The 21,038-nt window shown below is 39.0% G+C and overlaps 1 protein-coding gene across 9 annotated transcripts in view; it reads right to left on the bottom strand.

Annotated features, from left to right (window-relative positions):
- Positions 1–21,038, bottom strand: part of atrx (ATRX chromatin remodeler) — a 172,425-nt gene that overhangs the window by 61,319 nt on the left and 90,068 nt on the right. For all 9 annotated transcript variants that reach the window (XM_078547550.1, XM_078547540.1, XM_078547543.1 and 6 more), the window contains 6 exons: positions 17,206–17,343; positions 13,095–13,270; positions 12,409–12,526; positions 7,614–7,744; positions 4,475–4,563; positions 116–282 (listed from right to left, as the gene is read on the bottom strand). In XM_078547550.1, the coding sequence (XP_078403676.1) occupies positions 116–282; positions 4,475–4,563; positions 7,614–7,744; positions 12,409–12,526; positions 13,095–13,270; positions 17,206–17,343 (819 nt within the window). The remainder of the gene's footprint in view (positions 1–115; positions 283–4,474; positions 4,564–7,613; positions 7,745–12,408; positions 12,527–13,094; positions 13,271–17,205; positions 17,344–21,038) is intronic.

Genomic DNA, 21,038 nt, shown 5'->3' with positions numbered 1-21,038 from the left:
ATTAAAATCAATTTTCATAGTAAAATGTACACAGCACAATATTCATGTAAGTTGTGCAAAAATACAATTCAAAATTATGAAAATATACTAGCCTAATGAAAAACCAAATTCCTACCATCATCTGCTTTTGCAGCAATGGGGTCTGCAGGTTTATCTTCTGTACTTGCTTCTCCTCCACCACGCGATCTTGAATTCCAGACTTTGATCACTTCAACATCATTGTCACTGCCACTCTCCTTTGAGCTGCTTTCATCTTTCTTTCCACCCTTTTTTTTCTTTTTCCTAAATTTGAGTTTAGCATGCAATTTTTGTAAGTGTTATAATTACTACTTGTAACACTAAGTTACACTCTGCTGATAATACCTCTTCATATAAAGCTGCATATTCTTTAACTCACCAACAGCAATACAAGAATGGAAATTACTTTCTAAATGGACTGTCCAATAGTCTACAAAATCAAAATGAGGATAAATAAGATTTTAAATACAAACATACAAAATGAGAGCAGGAATAGGTCATTTGGCCCTTCAAAGCTGATCTGATTGTGGCTTCTACTTTCCTAACTACCCACTATACCCGTCGACTCCCTTGTCCATCAAGATATCCATATGAACATATGAATTACAAAATACACAGTGGCCACCCCACCCCACTTCAACTTTCTCCTCATACCATCTGAAGCCGCAACTTGTACTTGGGTGACAATTCTATAGGCACCATCAATCCTCCTGCAAATTGCCTGTATGACCATTTTTCATATTTCAGTATAGGTAGTGCTCTGACTGCCCTCTAGGGGTGGTTTCTTTTCCTAAATTTGTTGGCCGAGAGTTTGCATGCCCAACTTTAGTTACATTAATGGAGTCAAATTTCTTGACCTTAATTTGCAACATCCTGAGTTAAGCCACAGACGTACTGCACCCTCTCCCCTAGTTTCTCACCAAGTACAGGGAGTCACTGAATTATTATTATAATTATATTCCATTCCATAATCAAATTAGTTCCCACATCAGTTCCTAATATGTAAAGATGTCACTGAAAGCTAACATACAGGTACAGGAAGCAATTATGAAGGCAGATGGTATGTTGGCCTTTATTACAAGAGGATTTGAGTATGGAATAAAGATGTCTCACTGCAATTGCAAAGAGCCTTGGTGAGACCACACTTGGAGTAGAGAGAGCAGTTTTGGTCTCCTTACCCAAGGAAAGATATTTTTGCCATAGGGGGATATTATGGTACAGCTGATGGTAAATGCCGAGTTGTTCAAATTCGAAAGGGAAACTTGAAACAACTGCCACAACTTGTTTTGCAGTGTCTATAAATGTGTGCCTTGAATTCAGTAGCAATAGAGCCACCAAATCTTATAGGTTTTTACAAAACTAGGTTAAACATTTAATAAGGGAAATGATTTTAAAAACATACATAGATCTACAAATTACTATAACTTCTAAATCCCCTAATCAATCTAACTCTCAGTTACACTTTCGTTAAGGCAACAGTAAGACACAGATTTTAAAAGACCCAGCCAAAGAAACATGATACCCTGAACAAGTCAAATTCAAAGTGAGTTTTCTTAACTTCAGTCCTTTGAAGGCAGTAGCTTGAGGCACAGTTGCTGAAGGTTTTTCACACTTGTATGATCTCAAAATGCCTACCCTTACACACAGCTCCATATTTCCCCCTTTGAATACAAATCCCCATTGTTTCATTATGGACTTTATCTTCCAGATAATAAAAACCTCTCATAGCACTAAATTTTACCAGTAATCATTGGGAAAAATAAACATTATTTCTAAACTTCACCTGGCTAGGTGACACATTTCACACCCCCTTTGAAAACCATCTAGTCCGGTTTCTTTAAAAATGCAGATGTCTTTTTACCTTACATTCTAAACTTCCTCCATGTTTACATCAAAGCCTTCAGACCAGCTGCCTTTCATCGAAGACACCCACCCACGACCCCCACCCACGACCCCCACCCACAACTATTACTCTATTTTACAATAAATTCCAATAATATTATGTACATTATTATATCTCCATGGCAGGGGAATGCTACTAAGTTTCACCAAACCAATTCCTGGGATGGAGGATTGCCCCATGAGGAAAGATTAAATAGACTGGGCCTTTATTCTCTGGTGTTCAGAAGAATGAGAGGTGATCTCATTCAACCATACAAAATTCTTACAGGGCTCAACTGGGTAGATGCAGTAAGGATGATTCCCCTGGCTGGGTGGGGGGATGTGGTTTCAGATTTTTAAAAAATTCATTCATGGGATGCGGGCATTGCTGGCTAGGCCAACATTTATTGCCTATCCCTAATTGCCCTTGTTCAGAGGGCAGTTAAGAGTCAACCACATTGCTGTGGGTCTGGAGTCACATGTAGGCCAATTCAGGTAAGGACAGCAGATGGGTTTTTACAACAATTTTAATTTTAAATGAATTATTGAATTCAAATTCCACCATCTGCTGTGGCAGGGTTCGAACCCTGGGTCTTTGGATTACTAGTTCAGTGACAATACCACTATGCCATCAACTTCCCTTGGGTTAAGAGGCAGACCATTTTAGGACAAAGATGAAGAGGATTTTCTTTACTCAGAGGCTAGTGAATCTTTGGAATTCTCTGCCCTAGAGGGCTGTGGCGGCTCAGTCAGTATGTATGTTCAAGACCAAGATCGACAGATTTCTACAGATTAAAAACATCAAGGGGTTTGGGGATAATGCAAAAAAATGGTGTTGAAGTAGAAGATCATCCATCTTTGAATGGCAGATTGGGCTCAAGTTGCTGAATGGCCTACTCCTGCTCCTATTTCTGTTACGTAAATTCCACTGTATGGAATTAACCATCGTTACAATGAAGAGGAAAGAAATGTGCTAGAATCAATTGCTACAATGAAGGATTACTTGTTTCCCACAGTCTAACCCTCAAAAAGGCTATTTTTCCTGATTCTTGTACCTCCTTAAAAATCTGACAGTTTGACAAATATGGGGCCAATAGTCAACTTTAGTAGGTCCACTGTCCTAATTGAGAGAGATGGTACTTTTTGTAGGAGGAAAGTTTGTCTAGAATGGGGTAGAGCAGCAATGGGATCTAGACGTCCATCTTCAAATCAATAAAAAGCCACTCAAATTAACAAGACCACAATAAATAAAGAGAATTTCTGGGTTTCATTTTGAATTGAAAAGTAGGAAAGTTTACTATGAATTTGTATAGTACCTTGGTTAAACCACATCCTACTATGCAGTGTACACAATGTACATTTCTGGTCTGCATAATACAAAAATGATACGATATGGAGAAGATGCAAAAAAGATTCACAAGAGGAAGCCAGAACAAAGATTAGAATTATCAGGAAAGATTGAACTGGCTGTGGCTCTTTTCCCTTAAAAAAAAAGAGGGGCAGAGAGATGACCTGATAGAGTTGTTTAAAACTATGAAGGGGTTGGATAAGGTAAACTTTCCACTAGTTTCCACTTGTGGGTAGTCCAAAGCTAAAGACCATGAATAAAATATATATTTACTAATAAATTCATAAAGAACTCAGGAGAAACCTCTTTACCAAGAGTGGTTAGAATGTGGAACTGGCTACCAGAATATCTAATTGAGGTAAATAGCATAGATGCCTCTAAAGGGGAAGCTACATAAGAGCATGACTGAAAAATGAAGGATATGCAGCTAAGGTTAGATGAACTAAGTTGGGAGGAGCTTGGATGGAACATAAGCATTCAGAATTTACAGCCCAGTTGGTCTATGTAATTGATGAAGGACTTGTGGGTTGTGGAAACCACATGGCTTTGATCTTTTTCTCCTCCTCCTGGCCAGCTCTCCCCAATCCATAGAAATAATTTGAAATTAGTGGTTTCAAGATTTAATTAAAACACTGCAGACCTTTTGACAAGAAAAGGCAATTTCACAATACATAAATTAAGTACTCAAGTGTTCATCATTCTGTATTTTGCAAAAAAAAAACTGCTATAAGAATAACTTGAAAATAAATGAAGTTCATAACTAAATTTAGTTATGACTTACTGCACCTAAAATAGTTTTCACTGTCCCATGTGATTTCCTTCCATCTTCTTTGAAATCAAGTTGATTGCTTTTTAAAAATATTATTGGTTGCCTCGTAATTCATAAATAAATCATCTCTGACAAAAATATTTCAGGATTCTATAGAAAATCAAGGACAAGGAATGGGATGCCAAATCTGCAGTCAGCTGCTGTATGAAAACACATGCTATTCTTGGTGCTTCAGTCACATATATCCCCTGCTTTGTTAATTGTTCTGTAACAGGGATTGTATGTTAGATGTGTGACAGCAGATAGGGAAGGAGGAGAAATGGGAACATTCCAGTGCAACATGACTGTGATGAAGGCATTAAGCGATTTTACATATATTGTGTACAACAGGCTAGCTTACACATATACAATTCATTGTAAATCATTCCTTTAAGTTAACATATGCAAAAAGAAAAAACCTTTTCTCATCTTCAGAGGAAAGACTCATCGAAGTTTCATCTGAATCTGATGCAATGAATTCATCCATACTGTCCTCATCAAAGTATCCCTGAATAAATGGAGAGAAATTAATCACTTTTAGGTGTAACAGTCATTTTTTAATTAAGCTATCGCTACAAAAATCAAAATCATATGAACAGTGGACTATACTCCATCACATGGCTTTCCCATGACAATTCCAATAGAACATTCATACCTTCAGCTCTTTTCATTCAGAAGTTGCTAGGTAGCCAAGAGTTTCATTATTTTATTAAAAAAGTAGGAATCATTTGCATTAAAATTTTCTGAAGAAACAAATATAGTCCAAAAACTGCAAAGGTACAGCATAATGCAGAAATTGACAAAGCACCCAACGCCTAATTGGACAAGTTGCAGCTGGTAGGAAATTTGCTATTTCAAAGAAACCATATCCGGAGGGCAGCAATTCTAAATAGCACCCATCATATTGCTTGCCATACTAAAATATTTCAAGAGGATCCTGTCTGCTGAATATTCAAGGCAAAGGCCAAGAACAAAGTCAAACGTTTTGCCCTGCTTGACATCCAGTTTCAAATTAATGAGGTTTGGTAAAGTGTGAAGTTCCTTCACATTTACAGACATTTTGCACAGCAACAGATTTGAACTAGATGGTGCAATTCATGCCTTTTGAATGGTCCTTGAAAGATAACACCAACAGCAGGGAGTGGGGAAAAAAATCAACAAGTGCCCTTAGTGCAAAACTGTTATCTGTGTCAGACACCTCTAGATTGGTCAAAAGCAATAGTTTTCCTAGTAATGAACTGCTCTGCACCAAGGGCCTAGTTAAACTTTTAAATTGAAGGTCTCAATGAACAGCAAGTGTTATTAAACAGAAGTTGTCTCCCAGCAAGCAGGAGAAAAAAAAACACAAAAGTTAATTATACTTTAGGTTGAAAGTATTCCCTCCAAGGGCATCTTCCTCCTGACAGCTGGTAATCTCAAACATTTAATGTATGGTCTATTCTTTGTTATTATATATAGCCATTTTAGGCCCGTAAATTAGCTTAGTGGATTCACTGACAGTTTTCTCCATCTGTAGAGCAAAACTTGGTACTTCATTCATCAAATGTTCGCCTTCGTGACAGTAAGTTACATAGATGTTTCATAAATAAAAACCAGAAAATGCTGGAAGTACTCAACAGTTCAGGCAGCATCTGTGGAGAGAAGAACAGAGTTAATGTTTCAGGTCAATGACCTTTAATCAGAACAAAGTTCAATGACCTGAAAGATTAACTGCTTCCCTTCACAGATGCTGCCTGACCTGCTATTTCCAGCATTTCGTTTTTAGTTCAGATTTCCAGTATCTGCAGTATTTTATATTTATTTATATGTTTCATTTGATTTAATACTTCTGAATACATCAAAGACTCCATTAATAACCATGAGTTAAAGGTGGAATTAAATTTTAATGATATGGGGAGGCAAGAGGGAGAAACATATTTACATGAAAGCTCAGACTTTTTTTTAAAACTCCCGTGAATGGTTTTGTTAAAAACAAGTCTTGGCTTTATGCATTGAAAATACATAGTTTTAAATTCAATTAAGGTTCTCACTTCTGATCACAAATCAGTAGCCTCTACTTGAAGGGCACAGAATAGCAAAACAGGAAAGGATTATGCTTTACGGAACACCTTCGGTCTGTCCGCAAGCATGACCCAGACCTTTCTGTCGCTTGCCACTTTAACACACCACCTTGCTCTCATGCCCACATGTCCGTCCTTGGCCTGCTGCAATGTTCCAGTGAAGCTCAACGCAAACTGGAGGAACAGCACCTCATCTTCCGATTAGGCACTTTACAGCCTTCCAGACTCAACATTGAGTTCAACAACTTCAGATCATGAACTCTCTCCTCGATCCTCTCTCCTTTTTTCTAATAATCAATATATTTTTATTTATATATTTTCTTTTTCTTTTCCCTCCTATTTCTATTATTTTAAAATTTATTTCCATCCATTGTTTTATCTCCACCTTTTAGACTATTTTGATCCCTTCCCCCCACCCCACCTCCACTAGGGCCATCTGTCACTTGCTTATCCTGCTTTCTACCCTTAATGTCACCATTAGCACATCCTTTAGCTAATATCACCACCGTTAACACCCCTTCGACCTTTTGTTTATGACATCTTTGGCTATCTCTCCTTTGCCTCCACCTATCACTGGCCCTCTATCCAGCTCTACCTGTCCGACCCCACTTAAACAGCTTATATTTCACCACATTTCTATTTCTCTTTAGTTCTGATGAAGAGTCATACGGACTCTCCACAGATGCTGTCAGACCTGCTGAGTGTTTCCAGCAATTTGTGTTTTTGTTTAAGGATCAAACAAAGACTTACAGGATAGCAAACATCCATTCAGTGCATCACTTTGGGCATGCAACATTCACAGTAGTGTGGGGTGGGGTGGAATTATATAGTAGTTCCATTAGTGTATTCAGTTTCAGTAACTTTATTAGAAGCTCCTAAAAAAGGTACCTATTCATCTCAATGCGCCACAAAGAAGCTTTTTAAGAGCCTCCTTGAAGGTCTGCAAATGGGCATTTAGAGCAAAAATTCACATTCGTTCAATCTGGGAGTGCGGCCAATTTGGTAGATGGGTCTAGCTTCCAATGCAATGTTTTTTAAACTAGTGTTGAAGGGTGTGGAAATGCGATTTGTGAAATTCCACAATCTTTTTGTTTGGTCTGGATGATTTCAGGCAAACTGCCCCCCAAAAAAAGCAAACTAATGGACACTTTCAAGCCAGCATATTCTAATAATTTTGTCACATGGTTTCCTGATGCTACTGTTTCCAAACCTAACTGCTAATGATGGTAGATATTCAAATTCTGCAGCTTTTTTTTCCAGGAGTACTTTGGGTTTTAGACCTTATATTTTAACAGTTTGTGTGTCTGTTACAATGTTGCAGCAAGATTCATCCCAATCACTTGCATGTCAGAAGAATTCAAGATTGGTTTAATTAAAACATATGAACTCTAATTGCCTTATAGATTTTTTCTGAAACAAACACTAAAGATACATCAAAACATTGTTTTTAATAAAAATCTTGAATATGGACAAAATTCACTATATTAATTTGGTGTACCTTGTTTTCTTTACTGATGTAGTCCAACTGTAGGCACCAAGGGTGGGTCCATATCCTACTCAGCATCTGAAAATCTTGAAAGAGTCTTGTTCCTGTTTTCCCCCTTCCACCTTCATTACTAGTACCCACACCTGAAAGTAAAAGTTGTGACTTTGAGATTTACAGATTTTATACCTTGCTTTGAAAAGGCAAGAAATCTGGTCTATACATGGAAATTATTTGAGCTGTAACACAAATGACATCCCAGTAACAGCCAGACAAAACCTTTATATAACATGCACACAAACCTGCAAATTGACAGCTTGGTTAAAAAGACTCGCCTTACATTAAGTGCAATATATTCTCTTTTACGATATGCCTTATTAAAAAACAGACAACCATTTTATGAGAAAAATCAGAAAAATAATATCCTGTGTTAATTGTAATATTTTTGTACCACAAATTTATGAATGGGAAGCTAGAGGATCTAATATTACTCCAGAGACTTGAGCATAAATCATAGGTTGGCACTTCAGTGCAATACTAAGGGAATGCTGCTATGTCGGAAGTACTATCTTTCTGGCAAGATGTTGAATCAAGGAACTGCCCTCTCAGGTTGAAGTAAAAAGTCCCAAATGCACTATTTCAAACAGCAGCTGCGGACTTCTTCCGACTGCCCTGGTCAACATGTATATCTCAGTCAACGTCAATTTTAAAAAAAAACAAATATTCTGGTCATATCACAGCGCTGTTTTTGGGGCCTTGCTGCATACAAATTGGTTGCGGTGTTTCATACAACAGTGATTACACTTCAGAGCTACTTCATTGGCTGTCAAGAGCTTTAGGACAGAGATTGTGAAAGGAACTATATAAATGCAAGGTTTTGATTTTTGTTGATTGTAAATAGAGTAAAAGCATATGTACAGAAAAATGCAAAAGTAAATGCAGATGTGTTTTAATTGGCAATTATTTTGAGATGAAATCCATATACTTTCTGGATTAGCATCCAAAACCTGCATCAATACTAGTTTCATACCTATCTGATCATGGTAAGTGCATCCCCAGCAATGGCCTTTCATCCCATGCCCCAGTTGCTTCCAGAGTCCAAAGCACTATCCTTAGTCCCCTCCCCTTCATTTACATGCCACCCTTTGTTAACATCATTCAAACAGAATCAGCTTCCACCTGCATGTGGATGATACCCAGCTCTGTTTTTCCAACACTTTTCTTAACCCTGCTGCTTGTGTGGTCAGACGACTGGCCCAATATTTAGTCATGGAAGAGTTTCAATTTCCTCCAGTTAAACAAGAAAACCAAAATCCATCAATTTCAGTTCCCTACCCATGCCCCCCCCCCCCTCCCCCCCCTCCACCTCTACCCAGCGTCCTGACCAATATTTACCCATCAACCAAAATCAATAAAACAGATTATATGGTCATTATCATGTTGCTGTTTCTGGAACATTGCTGTGCACAAATTAGAAGAGAAAATCATGGGGGCAGGGAAATGTATTGGTGGTTAATTTTCAAAATTAGCAAAAGGTTTAAGATTAGCATTAGAAGAATAAGGGGGGAAGACAAGGAGAAATCTCTTCACACAAACATGGCACACTTTAGCACAGGTGGCTTTTGAACCAGCAGATATAAAATGATTTGATGTCTGATGATTGACATTAAAAATAATGAATTTAAAACAAAAAAAGGTGAAAGAGCAGAGAAATGGACTTGAATTTAATTTAATCCTATTTTTCTGCTCTTCCACCTTTCTCAGTGAACACTGGCACATACGTGATGGGTTAAATGGCCAACTCTCACCTCAATATCTACACGATCACTTTTTTCCCCCTAATAGTTCAACTAATGTAGCAGAGAACTTTTTTTTTTATAAACCAAATGGGCATTTGCTTCCACCCTGTAGGTAATAAACTTGACTTAACCAAATTTAAAAAGACAACTGAATTTTCAAATGGCCCCTTCTTGCTAGAAATCTGTATTTTGAGTGTACACACACACCCCCACTTCCCATCCTCTCCAAAGGGAGATGTGCTAGGTCCTGATGACTGCAGGAAAATCTCATTTGACTTTCTAAGAAGCGAATTTTCAGCTGTCCTTAAAAGCCTGTCTTGTTAGAGGTGCTGGGGATGCAGCCAGCCTGTGCCAGGGGTTCCCACTTTCACACCCATTAAAGAGCATAGCTAAAGGAGGAAGGCAAGCACACCCATCAGATGAGAGTTCTTGCCTCCAGAAGACTAGACAACCTGCCAGAAGAGGTCCAGGCCAGGAGAATACAAACAGGGAAATATTTTTCTTTTAAACACAGGCAGCTTAAGAGAGATGACCAGGACACCTCTCAGCTGGCTGGCAGGCACCAAATTCTATGGAAGCATCAAGGAGGTGAGAACCCAAAATGCATTCATTGTGCAACAGATGCCCTGCAACACATGCTAATGAAGTGCTCTCAACAGCTGCAAACTTCAGGTTAAGAGCTGAAGGGCACTGGGAGATGCAATTCCAACATGACGACTAACAGGTTTTTAGCCCATGTGCCTAACGATCCAAAAATTAAATCGTTTAGGATAAACAATATTCTTTAAAGGTAATTATTTAACAACTTAGAACAAAAACACAGTCACAGGAACTATGACAATAAATTCAAAGCTCTGACTAGTATCTCGTCGCCTGAATAGACCTAAGCAGGCCAGTTAGGCAACATTACCTTATTTCATACCAAAAAATCAAACATCTGGTTTAAGTTCACCATAGTTCAATTCCTGTATGTCATTAAAAGACACAATGGTATCACAACATACTTGAATGAAAATGAAGTTCAACCTTATAATTATGAAACATCATTTAAGTAAAAGCCACAAGCTGAATGTTCCATTGTAGTTCTTAAAGATTACTAAGCAGATCTCGCTCAGTAGTTACTGTCAAAGAGTCTGATGAAATATTGTACAAGTTGTGCTGATTAGGCAATTGTGGCCACAAATTCAAAGTGTTCACTGATTGCACAGTGTAAGCTGTTGGCTAATCAATGAAGTTTTTAAATTTATCACATTTATCACAAACAGACCATAAAATTATTATTGATAGGTATCTACTAACTTGGCAGTATTTTAATAAGAGTCATTTTGCAGGAATCTCAAATGTAAGTTCAAAAATAGTGATTCAGTAACACCCCACCAATTTCATATTAACACTGCAAAGTTGCAGCATCTCTGACAGTGCATACATTGTATACAAATTCTGCAAAGGTACTCTACTGTAATAGTGAACACCTTTCACCCCATCTCTTCACTCCTCAATTATTAGAGTGCTGTTTTGAATGAAGATTCTCGTGCCACATTATTTAACTTGTGTCTGTTCTCTTGTATTTGTGTTTCTGTCCAACTTCTCAGTATAATTGTTTAAGTGTCTTAACTCACACCAAGTCCCATTCACCTATCACCCTTGTGCTCGCTGACCTACACTGGTTTCCATCAAGCAACATTTTGATTTTAAAACACTCATCCTTGTTTTCATATCCCTCCAAGGCCTCCTCCTTCCCTATAATTGCAACTTCCTCCAGCCCCAAAACCCTCAAGATAGATGCTTTCCTCCAATTCCAGCCTCTTCAGCATCCAATTTTAATCACACCACCAACTGGTGGCAGTGCCTTCCTTAAGTTCTAAGCTCTGGAATACCCTCCTTACATTTCTCTGCCTCTCTACCTCATTTTCTTCCTTTAAGGCACTTCTTAAAATCTAGGTTTGGTCATCTGACCCAATATCTCACATAGCTCGATGTCATTTTGTTTTATAATGTTCCTGTGAAGCACCTTGAGAAGTTTTATTTTGTTAAAGGCCCTACCATAAATTAAGTTGCGTTCTTTCTCTCTTGGCTGACATCACTCTTTTTCCCCACCTGTTGCAGACTTGTTTTATTGTCTCTGCACATTTTACTCTATGCTTTCTCACTCCTCAGTTTGTTCTTTAGAATAGATCAACATCATCTTTACCAGAACTCTCACCTAAATCTGCAGGTTCTGAACTCATACTAACTTGCTCCAGTGCCACTTCTTTCTGTTGCCAACACTAAACCTATGCTCTTTTTAAGCTCTACTGCAGGTCCTTAACAAGCAGTTGAACCATTCAGCTCCAAAATCGGCAAGTTACTTATGGGAAGCATGTTCCACACTGGCAGTTCACCAATCACAATTACAATGAGAGCCAATGAAAATCAACTGAGTCTCACCAACTCCTTTGGGCAGTGACCATGCAAAGTCTGCTCACTGTATTGCACATGAAAATTCTCTCCTCGAATTTATTTACATTTCAAAAAGCTAACTTATTTTTACAAATTCAATTTTAAGTTTTCTATAAAATTTTGTGATAAACTGAAGGCAAAGTTCAAGGACATATTTCACAGCAAAACCAAGGAATCATGAAGATAGAACTGATGGCCAACAACAGAAACAGAATAGTTCTTGGATCTACACTCACATTCCAATATACTTTCTGCAATGTCTAGACAGCAGGAAGACCTAACTCCAAATTACCACACATCACTATGTAATTCCTCTGTCACCCTGAAAACACAAGGTAGGGAATCATGTTGTGTGTCCTAGAGAATTTTCTTCAGTTCAGCCCATTCATTTTAGAAATAGACATGATTCCCATGGTGAAACATGCTTGTGTGTAACATGTGGAAATGACCAGACATTGCACAGCCAGCAATTTCTTATAGCTCTAAGACAATCACTGGACAAAATTACAATAGATCTGACTGATAAAGTTATGACTGTAATACTCGTTTTAAAAAAACTTCTCATCACATACCTGTAAAATGATCAAGGTAGTACTGATAAAGTTTGCACTGGATTGGCATCATTCTCACAGCAAGAACATACTCGTGTTTCGGAGGCAAGAATTTTGTAAGTGCAGTATAATCCTTTCGCTATTTGAGAAGAAAAAGAAAAAAAATTATTTTTTTCAACAAAAATTACAAGCAATTTAGACTTAGTTTTTAAAATTACCACTGGTTCTTGAATAGGCCATTTTGTGAGGGAGGAAGAGGGTGCTATGGTAAGTGGCCACTGAGAGAGACACTCTTTTACCTCACAGGGGAATTAATCTTTACCAAGTAAATAGAATCAGAAATGGAGGGTAAGGCAGACATGTATGACTAGCAAAGATCACAAAAAAAATCTGATTTAAGTTAATGTTATGGGACACAGGATTGCCAAAGAGAAGAATGATGATAGAAGTGAAAGGTGTGCATATCAGGGCTTGATTGAAGGAGTCCTAGATTAGAGGTTCATGAAGGGAGGATACAAAAAAGTTAGTTGAAAAATCCTCAGGTTATCCAGAGTAGATAAGTGCTATAGCAGCAGAAAACTCGAGGCAAGGCAGTGACAGAGCAATATTAGTTTAATTGCACAAAATAAAAACAGTAGCAGAGTGTTTGCAGCCAAAAGGTATAAAGGTGGGCAAGATAAAATAACTTTAGTAACTTCTGTAAGTACCTGCACACAGCCTGCTAACATTTCATATAAGATGTGGGCTCGTTTCTTCATGACTCGCACATCCACCAAAGTGGAGTCCGCACACTGGCCATTTTGAATGGGATTCATGAATCGGTTTCTGAATTCCTTTATTGAACCAAGGAGGTTCTCTTTAATGAAATTCACCATACAGTGATCTGGAAGAGAAATATTTCAAGCATTTAAACTTTACAAAACGGGGTTAATGCAATTAAAATAGAAGGCATATATGGAAACGTGCACATACAAAGGCCCGACCTTTTCAATGCCTCAGTAGAGAATTTAACCATGATCAAAAGCAGTTTGCTAGAGTATTGCCAGAATTCCCCAAACTTGCATTTCTGTAGTGGCTAATGGGACAAAACAGACAAAATTTGACACCCAGCTAAAAGGGGGAGGTATTACAAGAGCCAAGCAATTCCACAACCAATGGATCATATCTAAGCTCTGCAGTTCTGCCACATCCAGCCGTGAACGGTGGTGGACACTTAAACTCCTCCCTGGAGGTGGCAGCTCCACAAACATCTCCATCAGCAATCATGGGGGAGCCCAGCACGTCAGTGCAAAAGATAAGGCTGAAGCACTTGCTACAATCTTCAGCCAGAAATGCCGAGTGGATGATCCATCTCAGCCTCCTCCCGAGGTCCCCAGCATCACAGATGCCAATTTCCAGCCAATTCAATTCACTCCACGCGACATCAAGAAATGGCTGAAGACACTGGATACCGAAAAGGCTATGGGTCCTGACAACATTCCGGCAATAGTACTGCTCCAGAGCTTGCCAAGCCCCTAACCAAGCTGTTCCAGTACAGCAACACTGGCAGTTACCCAGCAATGTGGAAAATTGCCCTGGTATGTCCTGTACATAAAAAGCAGGACATATCCAACCCACCAATTACCACCCATCAGTCTACTCTCTATCATCAGTAAAGTGATGGAAAGGGGTCATCAACACTGCTATCAAGCAGCACTTGCTAAGCAATAACCTGCTCAGTGATGCTCAGTTTGGGTTCTGTCAGGGCCACTCAGTTCCTGACCTTATTACAGCCTTGGTTCAAACATGGACAAAAGAGCTGAACTCCAGGGGTGAGGCGAGAGTGACTACCCTTGACACCAAGGCAGTATTTGTCAGTGTGTGGCATCGAGGAGCCCTAGCAAAACTGGAGTCAATGGGAATCAGAGGGAAAACTCCATTGGTTGGATTCGTACCTAGCAGAAAAAAAGATGGCTGTGGTTACTGGAGGTCAGTCATCTCAGCTCCAGGACATCACTGCAGGAGTTCCTCAGGGTAGTGTCCTAGGCCCAAACATCTTCAGCTACTTCATCAATGACCTTCCTTCCATCATGAGGTCAGCAGTGGAGATGTTTGCTGATGATTGGACAATGTTCAGCACCATTCGTGACATCTCAGATACTGAAGCTGTCCATGTACAAATGCAGCAAGACCTAGACAATATCCAGGCTTGAGCTGACAAGTTTTAAGCAGCATTTGTGCCGCACAAGTGCCAAGAAATGACTATCTTCAACAAGAGAAAATCTAACCATTGCCCCATGACATTCAGTGGCATTACCATCCTTGAATCCTCCACTATCAACATCCTCAGGGTTACCATTGACCAGAAAGTGAACTGGAACTAGCCATATAAAATACTGTGGCTACAAGAGCAGGTCAGAGGACAGGAATTCTGCAGCAAGTAACTCACCTCCTGACTCCCCAAAGTCTGTCCACCATCCACAAGGCACAAGTCAGGAGTGTGATGGAATATTCTCCCCTTGCCTGGATGACTGCAGCTCCAACAGCAATCAAAAAGCTTGACACAATCCAGGACAAAGCAGCCTACATGATTGGCACCCCATCCACAAACATTCACTCCCTCCACCTCTGACGCACAGTAGCAGTAGCGTGTACCATCTACAAGATGCACAGCAGAAACTCACCAAGGCTTCTTTAGACAGCACATTCCAAACCCATGACCACCACCATCTAGAAGGACAAGGGCAGCAGATAGATGGGAACATCACCTGGAAGTTCCCCTCCAAACCACTCACCATCCTAACTTGGAAATATATCGCCGTTCCTTCACTGTTACTGGGTCAAAATTCTGGAACTCCCTCCCTAACAGCACTGTGGGTGTACCTACACCACATGGGCTGCTGCGGTTCAAGGAGACAGCTCACCGCCACCTTCTCGAGGGCAATTAGGCATGGGCAATGAATGCTGGCCTAGCCAGCGAAGCCCACATCCCTTGAATTAATATTCTTGAAAAAAAGGTGACTAAAATCTTGGTCAAAGTTGTATGTTTTAATTTGGGTCTTAATGAAGAGAGAGGTGGTGAGGTCAAGGGAGGGGTTTTAAGAATTTGAAGCCAGTATGGCTGAAGGCTGCCCATGGTTGGGTGAAGGAAGCGGAGGATGCACAAAAAAAACGAGTGTTTCAACAGATGTGCTGAGGCAAAACTAAAACAAGCGATGTAACTGAGGTGTAAGTAGGTAATCTTTCTGATGGAAAGGATACAGGGCCATAAGCTCACCCCAGGAACAAATGGAACGCCAGGTTTGCTCAGCCAGAGACAGTTAACCAGGGAGGAGGATGGAATCCGTGGCAAGGGCCGAAGACAATAGTTTCAATTTTTTCCCAACATTTAATTGGAGGCTGACGCAACAGAAGCAGAGAGCTCAATTGAAGTGGTGGTGAGGTTCGGGTGATGAGGTGAAGCTGGTGTCATCAGCTTACAGGTGGAACCTCAGGCCATGTCTTTGGATACCATCATCACAGGCATGTAGATGAGAAATAGGAGACGGGCAAGAGTTAATTCCTGGGGCACTTGAGATAACGGTGCAAGGTAGAATGAGAAGACATTGCTGGAGATTTTCTAGCTATGACTGGATAGCCAAGAGTGGAACCAGGAAAGGGCAGTCTCACTCAGCTGGATAATGGAAAAGAGATGTTGGTAGAGGATGACATGGTCTAATGCACCAAAGGCAGCATATGATTCCAGACCCACAACAATGTGATTGACTCTTAACTGCCCCCTGAATAACCTAGCAAATTATTTAAGTTGTATCAAACTGTTTCAAGAAAAGTTAAGGATAAAACCAGACAGACCAGCCAGCATCGATCGAGGCACAGAAAATGACAAATGCACACACAATATTGACTCTGGACCCCATGAAGTCTCATGGGCAACAGGTCAAACATGGGCAAAGAAATCACACTCCCTCAACTGATGAATCAGTGCTCCTCCATGTTGAACACCACTTGGAAGAAGCACTAAAAGTAGTAAGGGCACAGAATGTACTCTGGGTGGCCAACTTCAATGTTCATCACCAAGAGTGGCTCAGTAGCATCATTATTGAACAAACTGGCCAAATCCTAAAGGACATACCTGCCAGACTGGGCCTGCGACAGGTGGTGTGAACACCAAGAGGGAAAATTCTATTTAACCCCATCCTCACCAGTCTTCCTGTCACAGATTCAATTGTCCACGACATCACTGGTAGGAATGACCAATGCACAGTGCTCGTGGAGAAGAAGTACCATCGTCACAGAGAGCACCCTCCATCATTTTGTGACACTACCATCGTGCTGTTGATTATTTTTGTAATTTATTGCAGTATTTTTATTTAATATTCTAGTTATATTGTACATTTGGCAGATGTGATTTCTGTTTCATGGTAATTCTTAATAAATGTGCTATTTTGAATAATAAATGTTACTACAGCCTCAGCTTGGCATTTATTGTCTGATGTGAAACTACTTTTGCTGTGCTTCATCTTCAGCCTGGTTAGAGTGTATATGCCAATTATGCAACAAAATCTTTGTAAACTTGAAATACAGGCAGTTAAGGGGAAACTAGATAAACACAAGGGAGAATGGAATAGAAAGTTGTGCCGAGAGGGTTAGAAAGATGGGAGGAAGCTCATGTGGAGTACTAACATCAGCATAGGCAAGTGACCCAAATGGCCTGCTTCTCTGCTTTACATTGTGTAGAAACAGAAAGTCAACTTCCATTGCTGTTTTTAACATAAGGTACTAATGAATTCAAAAAATAAAACATTTACATGGGAGAATCAAGATAAAACAGAAACTTACATTCTACTAGATTATTTTGTAATGGCGTTCCAGTGAGAATAATCCTCCGTTTTGTTCTAATGGAATTCATTGCCCTTGATATTGCTGAAGCTTCATTTTTAAGTACATGGCCTTCATCACACACAACGAAGTCTGGACCTACAGGTGAAATGAAGCCATTTTAAATGAATTTATAAGATTTTTTTTTAAAACCCAAAAGCCCTGGTAGAAATCACTTAAATGTGTCTCAGTCCATAAGATGTTAGAACCACAGGATTCAAGTTTTGGTAAAGCAGCAGGTAGAATGCAAAACCACCCAATACGTATGGAACTTAATTAAGAACAGTTAGTAAAAACAAGCCTGTTGGATTAATTTTATATATTAGAGTATATCCAGTGCTTATATATTACAAATTCCTGGTGTTTAATAATATACTGATAGACAAGGAGTCTTAAAACTGCAACACAAAGATCAAAGCATTTCAAGATATCTGTGTCATAGTTATGTTTACTTTAACTATGCTAGCAGTACATTGAATAGTAGACTACTTGACCTGGTAAATAAATTGAACCCTGTATGTATGTTTTGTACGGCTAGTAACATGAAGCTGTAAGCATATTCCAGCATTGCAGAGATTGGTTTTTCACAGCTCTATATACATTAGACATCATACTTTATATATTTTAAACTGTTATTAAAGCCATTGAATGGTTCACAACATTTCATTGCAAAAATGCACAAACTTGAATTGCACTACATACATGTATTAAACTTTTAGGTACTAATGTGATAAAGTTTTTTTTTTCGATTTTAAATATCAATGCTATCAGTCACTTCTAAAACAGGAGGAAAACAGTTATGTGCATATGATGTAATCAAGTTGTTCTCATGTGGTTGCAGGCTTTGGCCACTGAGCGTCACTGTTGAGCACCCCATTTGTCTCAACCAGCAGCCATATTGCCAAGAGTTTTGAGATGCAGGTTACATTCCAAAGTCCTTGAATTAAAATTTTTCATAACTTTCTTTGGCCCCAAAAGAACCTCGACCTGCCTGTTACATTTCCTGCCACCCTGCTCCTTGCCCTCCTATCTCAGTTTACTATATTCCAGCTGGATTAACCTCTAATTCCCAAGGCAATTCTAGAAAGTATTGCTTAATTATGTCTCGATTGTAATTACTGCTGTTTGTTGCTTCACAATTAAATTTTGACCAACAGGTGTTTACTGCACCACAAACCAACACCTGCCAATCCCCTGAAATGGAAATCAATTTAATGTTGGAAACTGCCCTATAATACCTGTTCCCAAGCAGTCTTTAAAAAGTGATCCCAATGCATAGAAAACTGCAAGTCTACTCCAGATAAGTGTCACATTTTGTATTAGAAACTAAATTATTCAATAATTTGAATCAAGCAAATATTGCTTGATTTGCAAAATCAATTTATTGCAAAATAAACAGGCAACTAGGAATTTAGTACCAACTCAGACCATCTGAATTCAGCAACTTTGAATCAGGAGTCGACTCTGTTGCAGTAAGCGCAGATTTCGACAATGTCTGGAAAGTATTCCTCAATTTGGCAGAGCACTGCCCTTCAATCCTCAGTTTTACAATATACAGTAAACTGTATGTAATCCAGCACTCTAGCAACCAAAACTCTCTTCTAACCAAAATTTCTGATGTTCCCCTAATACGAATAGTCACTTTACCAACCAGAAGCAATTACGAAGGTATCTGGAACCTACGCCTATATACTATTATTTTATACTTTAATTTATGTTTTAACGTAATGTTGAAGATTAGAAGAGAAAGAACGCTGTCCTTTACTTCCTGAGTACTTGCATATTAGTTCATGCTTCAATATTCTGCCATTTTCCATTGGTAAATGAAACTCTCCATTAGCTGGCATTTTTGATTACCCAGCACCATCCATTCCCCATGCATTCTGGATAAAGATTTTACTCCATTAAAAATTTCAAAAGCTGTCATATTTCTAGAATTAAAATAGAGCTTTTGTTCCTCTTCTGCTCCAAATATTATGTCCATGATATACTTACTTTTCTCTGTACCCTCCATCATTGAAAAAGAAACTTGTTGCATGATTTAACTGGTAATCTTCCAGAACCTCACCTGATCAATCACTTAATTTTTCATATTTTGTCTGTCACTTTTAGTGCCTTGCACTAGGTTTTTTTCAATTAAAACAATTAATTTTGCCATTTTAACATATACTTTATTAGCAGTTTTAAAAACTTTCAAATGAGGTGGCCGAACACCAGTTTCTATCATGCCAGCTCTGAAGGATCATGCAGACTTGAAAGGTTAACTGTTTCTCTCTCCACAGATGCTGTTAGACCTGCTGAGTTTTTCGAGCACTTTGTTTTTATTTCAGATTTCCAGCATCCGCAATATTTTACTTTTACCAGTTTCCTTCATCTGTTTATACTGCAATAGTCCTTCTCTCCTTAATCCCACAAGAACTTACTTTCCTTACTTCAGAATTTCATGCCAATAAGCTCTTTCCCATTATCCCACCTTTGACTGACCTTCTTGCAACTCTCAAGCCTCCCCACCCGACCCCCCCACACCACCCCACCCCCACCGCCCAACCCACACAATCTTTATTCCATAACTGATGGTACAGCTTTCAGCCAGCTTTGCCTCATGTAGAAAGCTCCCTTCTGCCTCCTTAACTCCTACTCCTGCTTAGAAACCCTTCTTGAAGCATATTTTTTGATGAGACCATCACGAGGAAAAGGAGGCTCCAAAGGTAATGATAGGAGTGTAGATTTTCTTCTAACAGTAACGACGAGGTCATTTTAGTCCGAGTAACTTCCTGGCTGAGGTCAAATAATTTAGTATAGACCACACGTAGGTCCCTGATTTATTCTCCTCTATTAAGCTTAGTTACACCACTCTGAATAAACCTGCTGAGTAATTACAGTAGTCAATAGTTTAAGTGCAGAGGCGCTATCCCATCACATGAAACAATCACATGGCTTTTTCTTAATTAGTAGTACTTAGAGGAGTGGCGGAGGAATAATCCTTCTTTCATTATGATAAGCTTCAGGAGTGACAATGCACCCTGCAAATCAAATCATATACCGCACAGCTAGTTTGGTCTTTTGGAAAAAAGATACCGGAAGAGTGATGGAAATATAGAGACGGCAAAGCCATTTTGAATGGCAAGGAGTATGTGTGGGGAGAAAAAGGAAAATAAAAAAAGTCAAATGCAAAGCCATTGCTCAGTTTTTTTTTTAAAAAATCAGCCATCTTTTATCTAACAACTAGCAGTTAGAGAATACAGAGGAAAGTAATCACAGCAATCACATTTAAACAGACCAATTTCTTTTCAGAGTTCAAAGTTTTGGAATAAACAGGCCTTGTTGCACAGTCAAAACTTCAAGATAAGAACCTGCTGACTTTTTCAACTTTTTGGAGTTGGGAGATGAAGAGGTCATTAAATAAAGCTACTGCAAGCTGGCAACCATTTGCAATTACGAATTAATTGCCATTAACCTCCTTCCCCACTACAGCCACTGGCAAATTAAATAAGGTTACTTGTTCAATATTTTAAGCTTTACAGCATCATGTTTTCCAGGCCATCTCAAACAACTTGTTGTGCCAACTTTTTTCTTTTCATTTCTTATGAACTATAATGAGGTCAGATAAATAGCGTCCCTGATGTGTGGCCGAAAAAGGTAGTTACAGCAACTTTTAAGTAAACAGATAGATATGGCATTTTCTTTTAACCTGCTCCAGTGTTCTTGAGGGAGAATAGAATCATGCACATATCCAAGTAATTCATATTTTAATGTTCAAAATAAAGATTCAGAAATGTGGCAGTACAGAAAAC

Source organism: Cetorhinus maximus, chromosome 8 (assembly GCF_964194155.1).
Source record: "Cetorhinus maximus chromosome 8, sCetMax3.hap1.1, whole genome shotgun sequence".
NCBI classification, from domain to species: domain Eukaryota; kingdom Metazoa; phylum Chordata; class Chondrichthyes; order Lamniformes; family Cetorhinidae; genus Cetorhinus; species Cetorhinus maximus.
The sequence above is the reverse complement of the archived record's forward strand: the minus strand, read 5'-3'. Positions and strand labels throughout refer to the sequence as shown.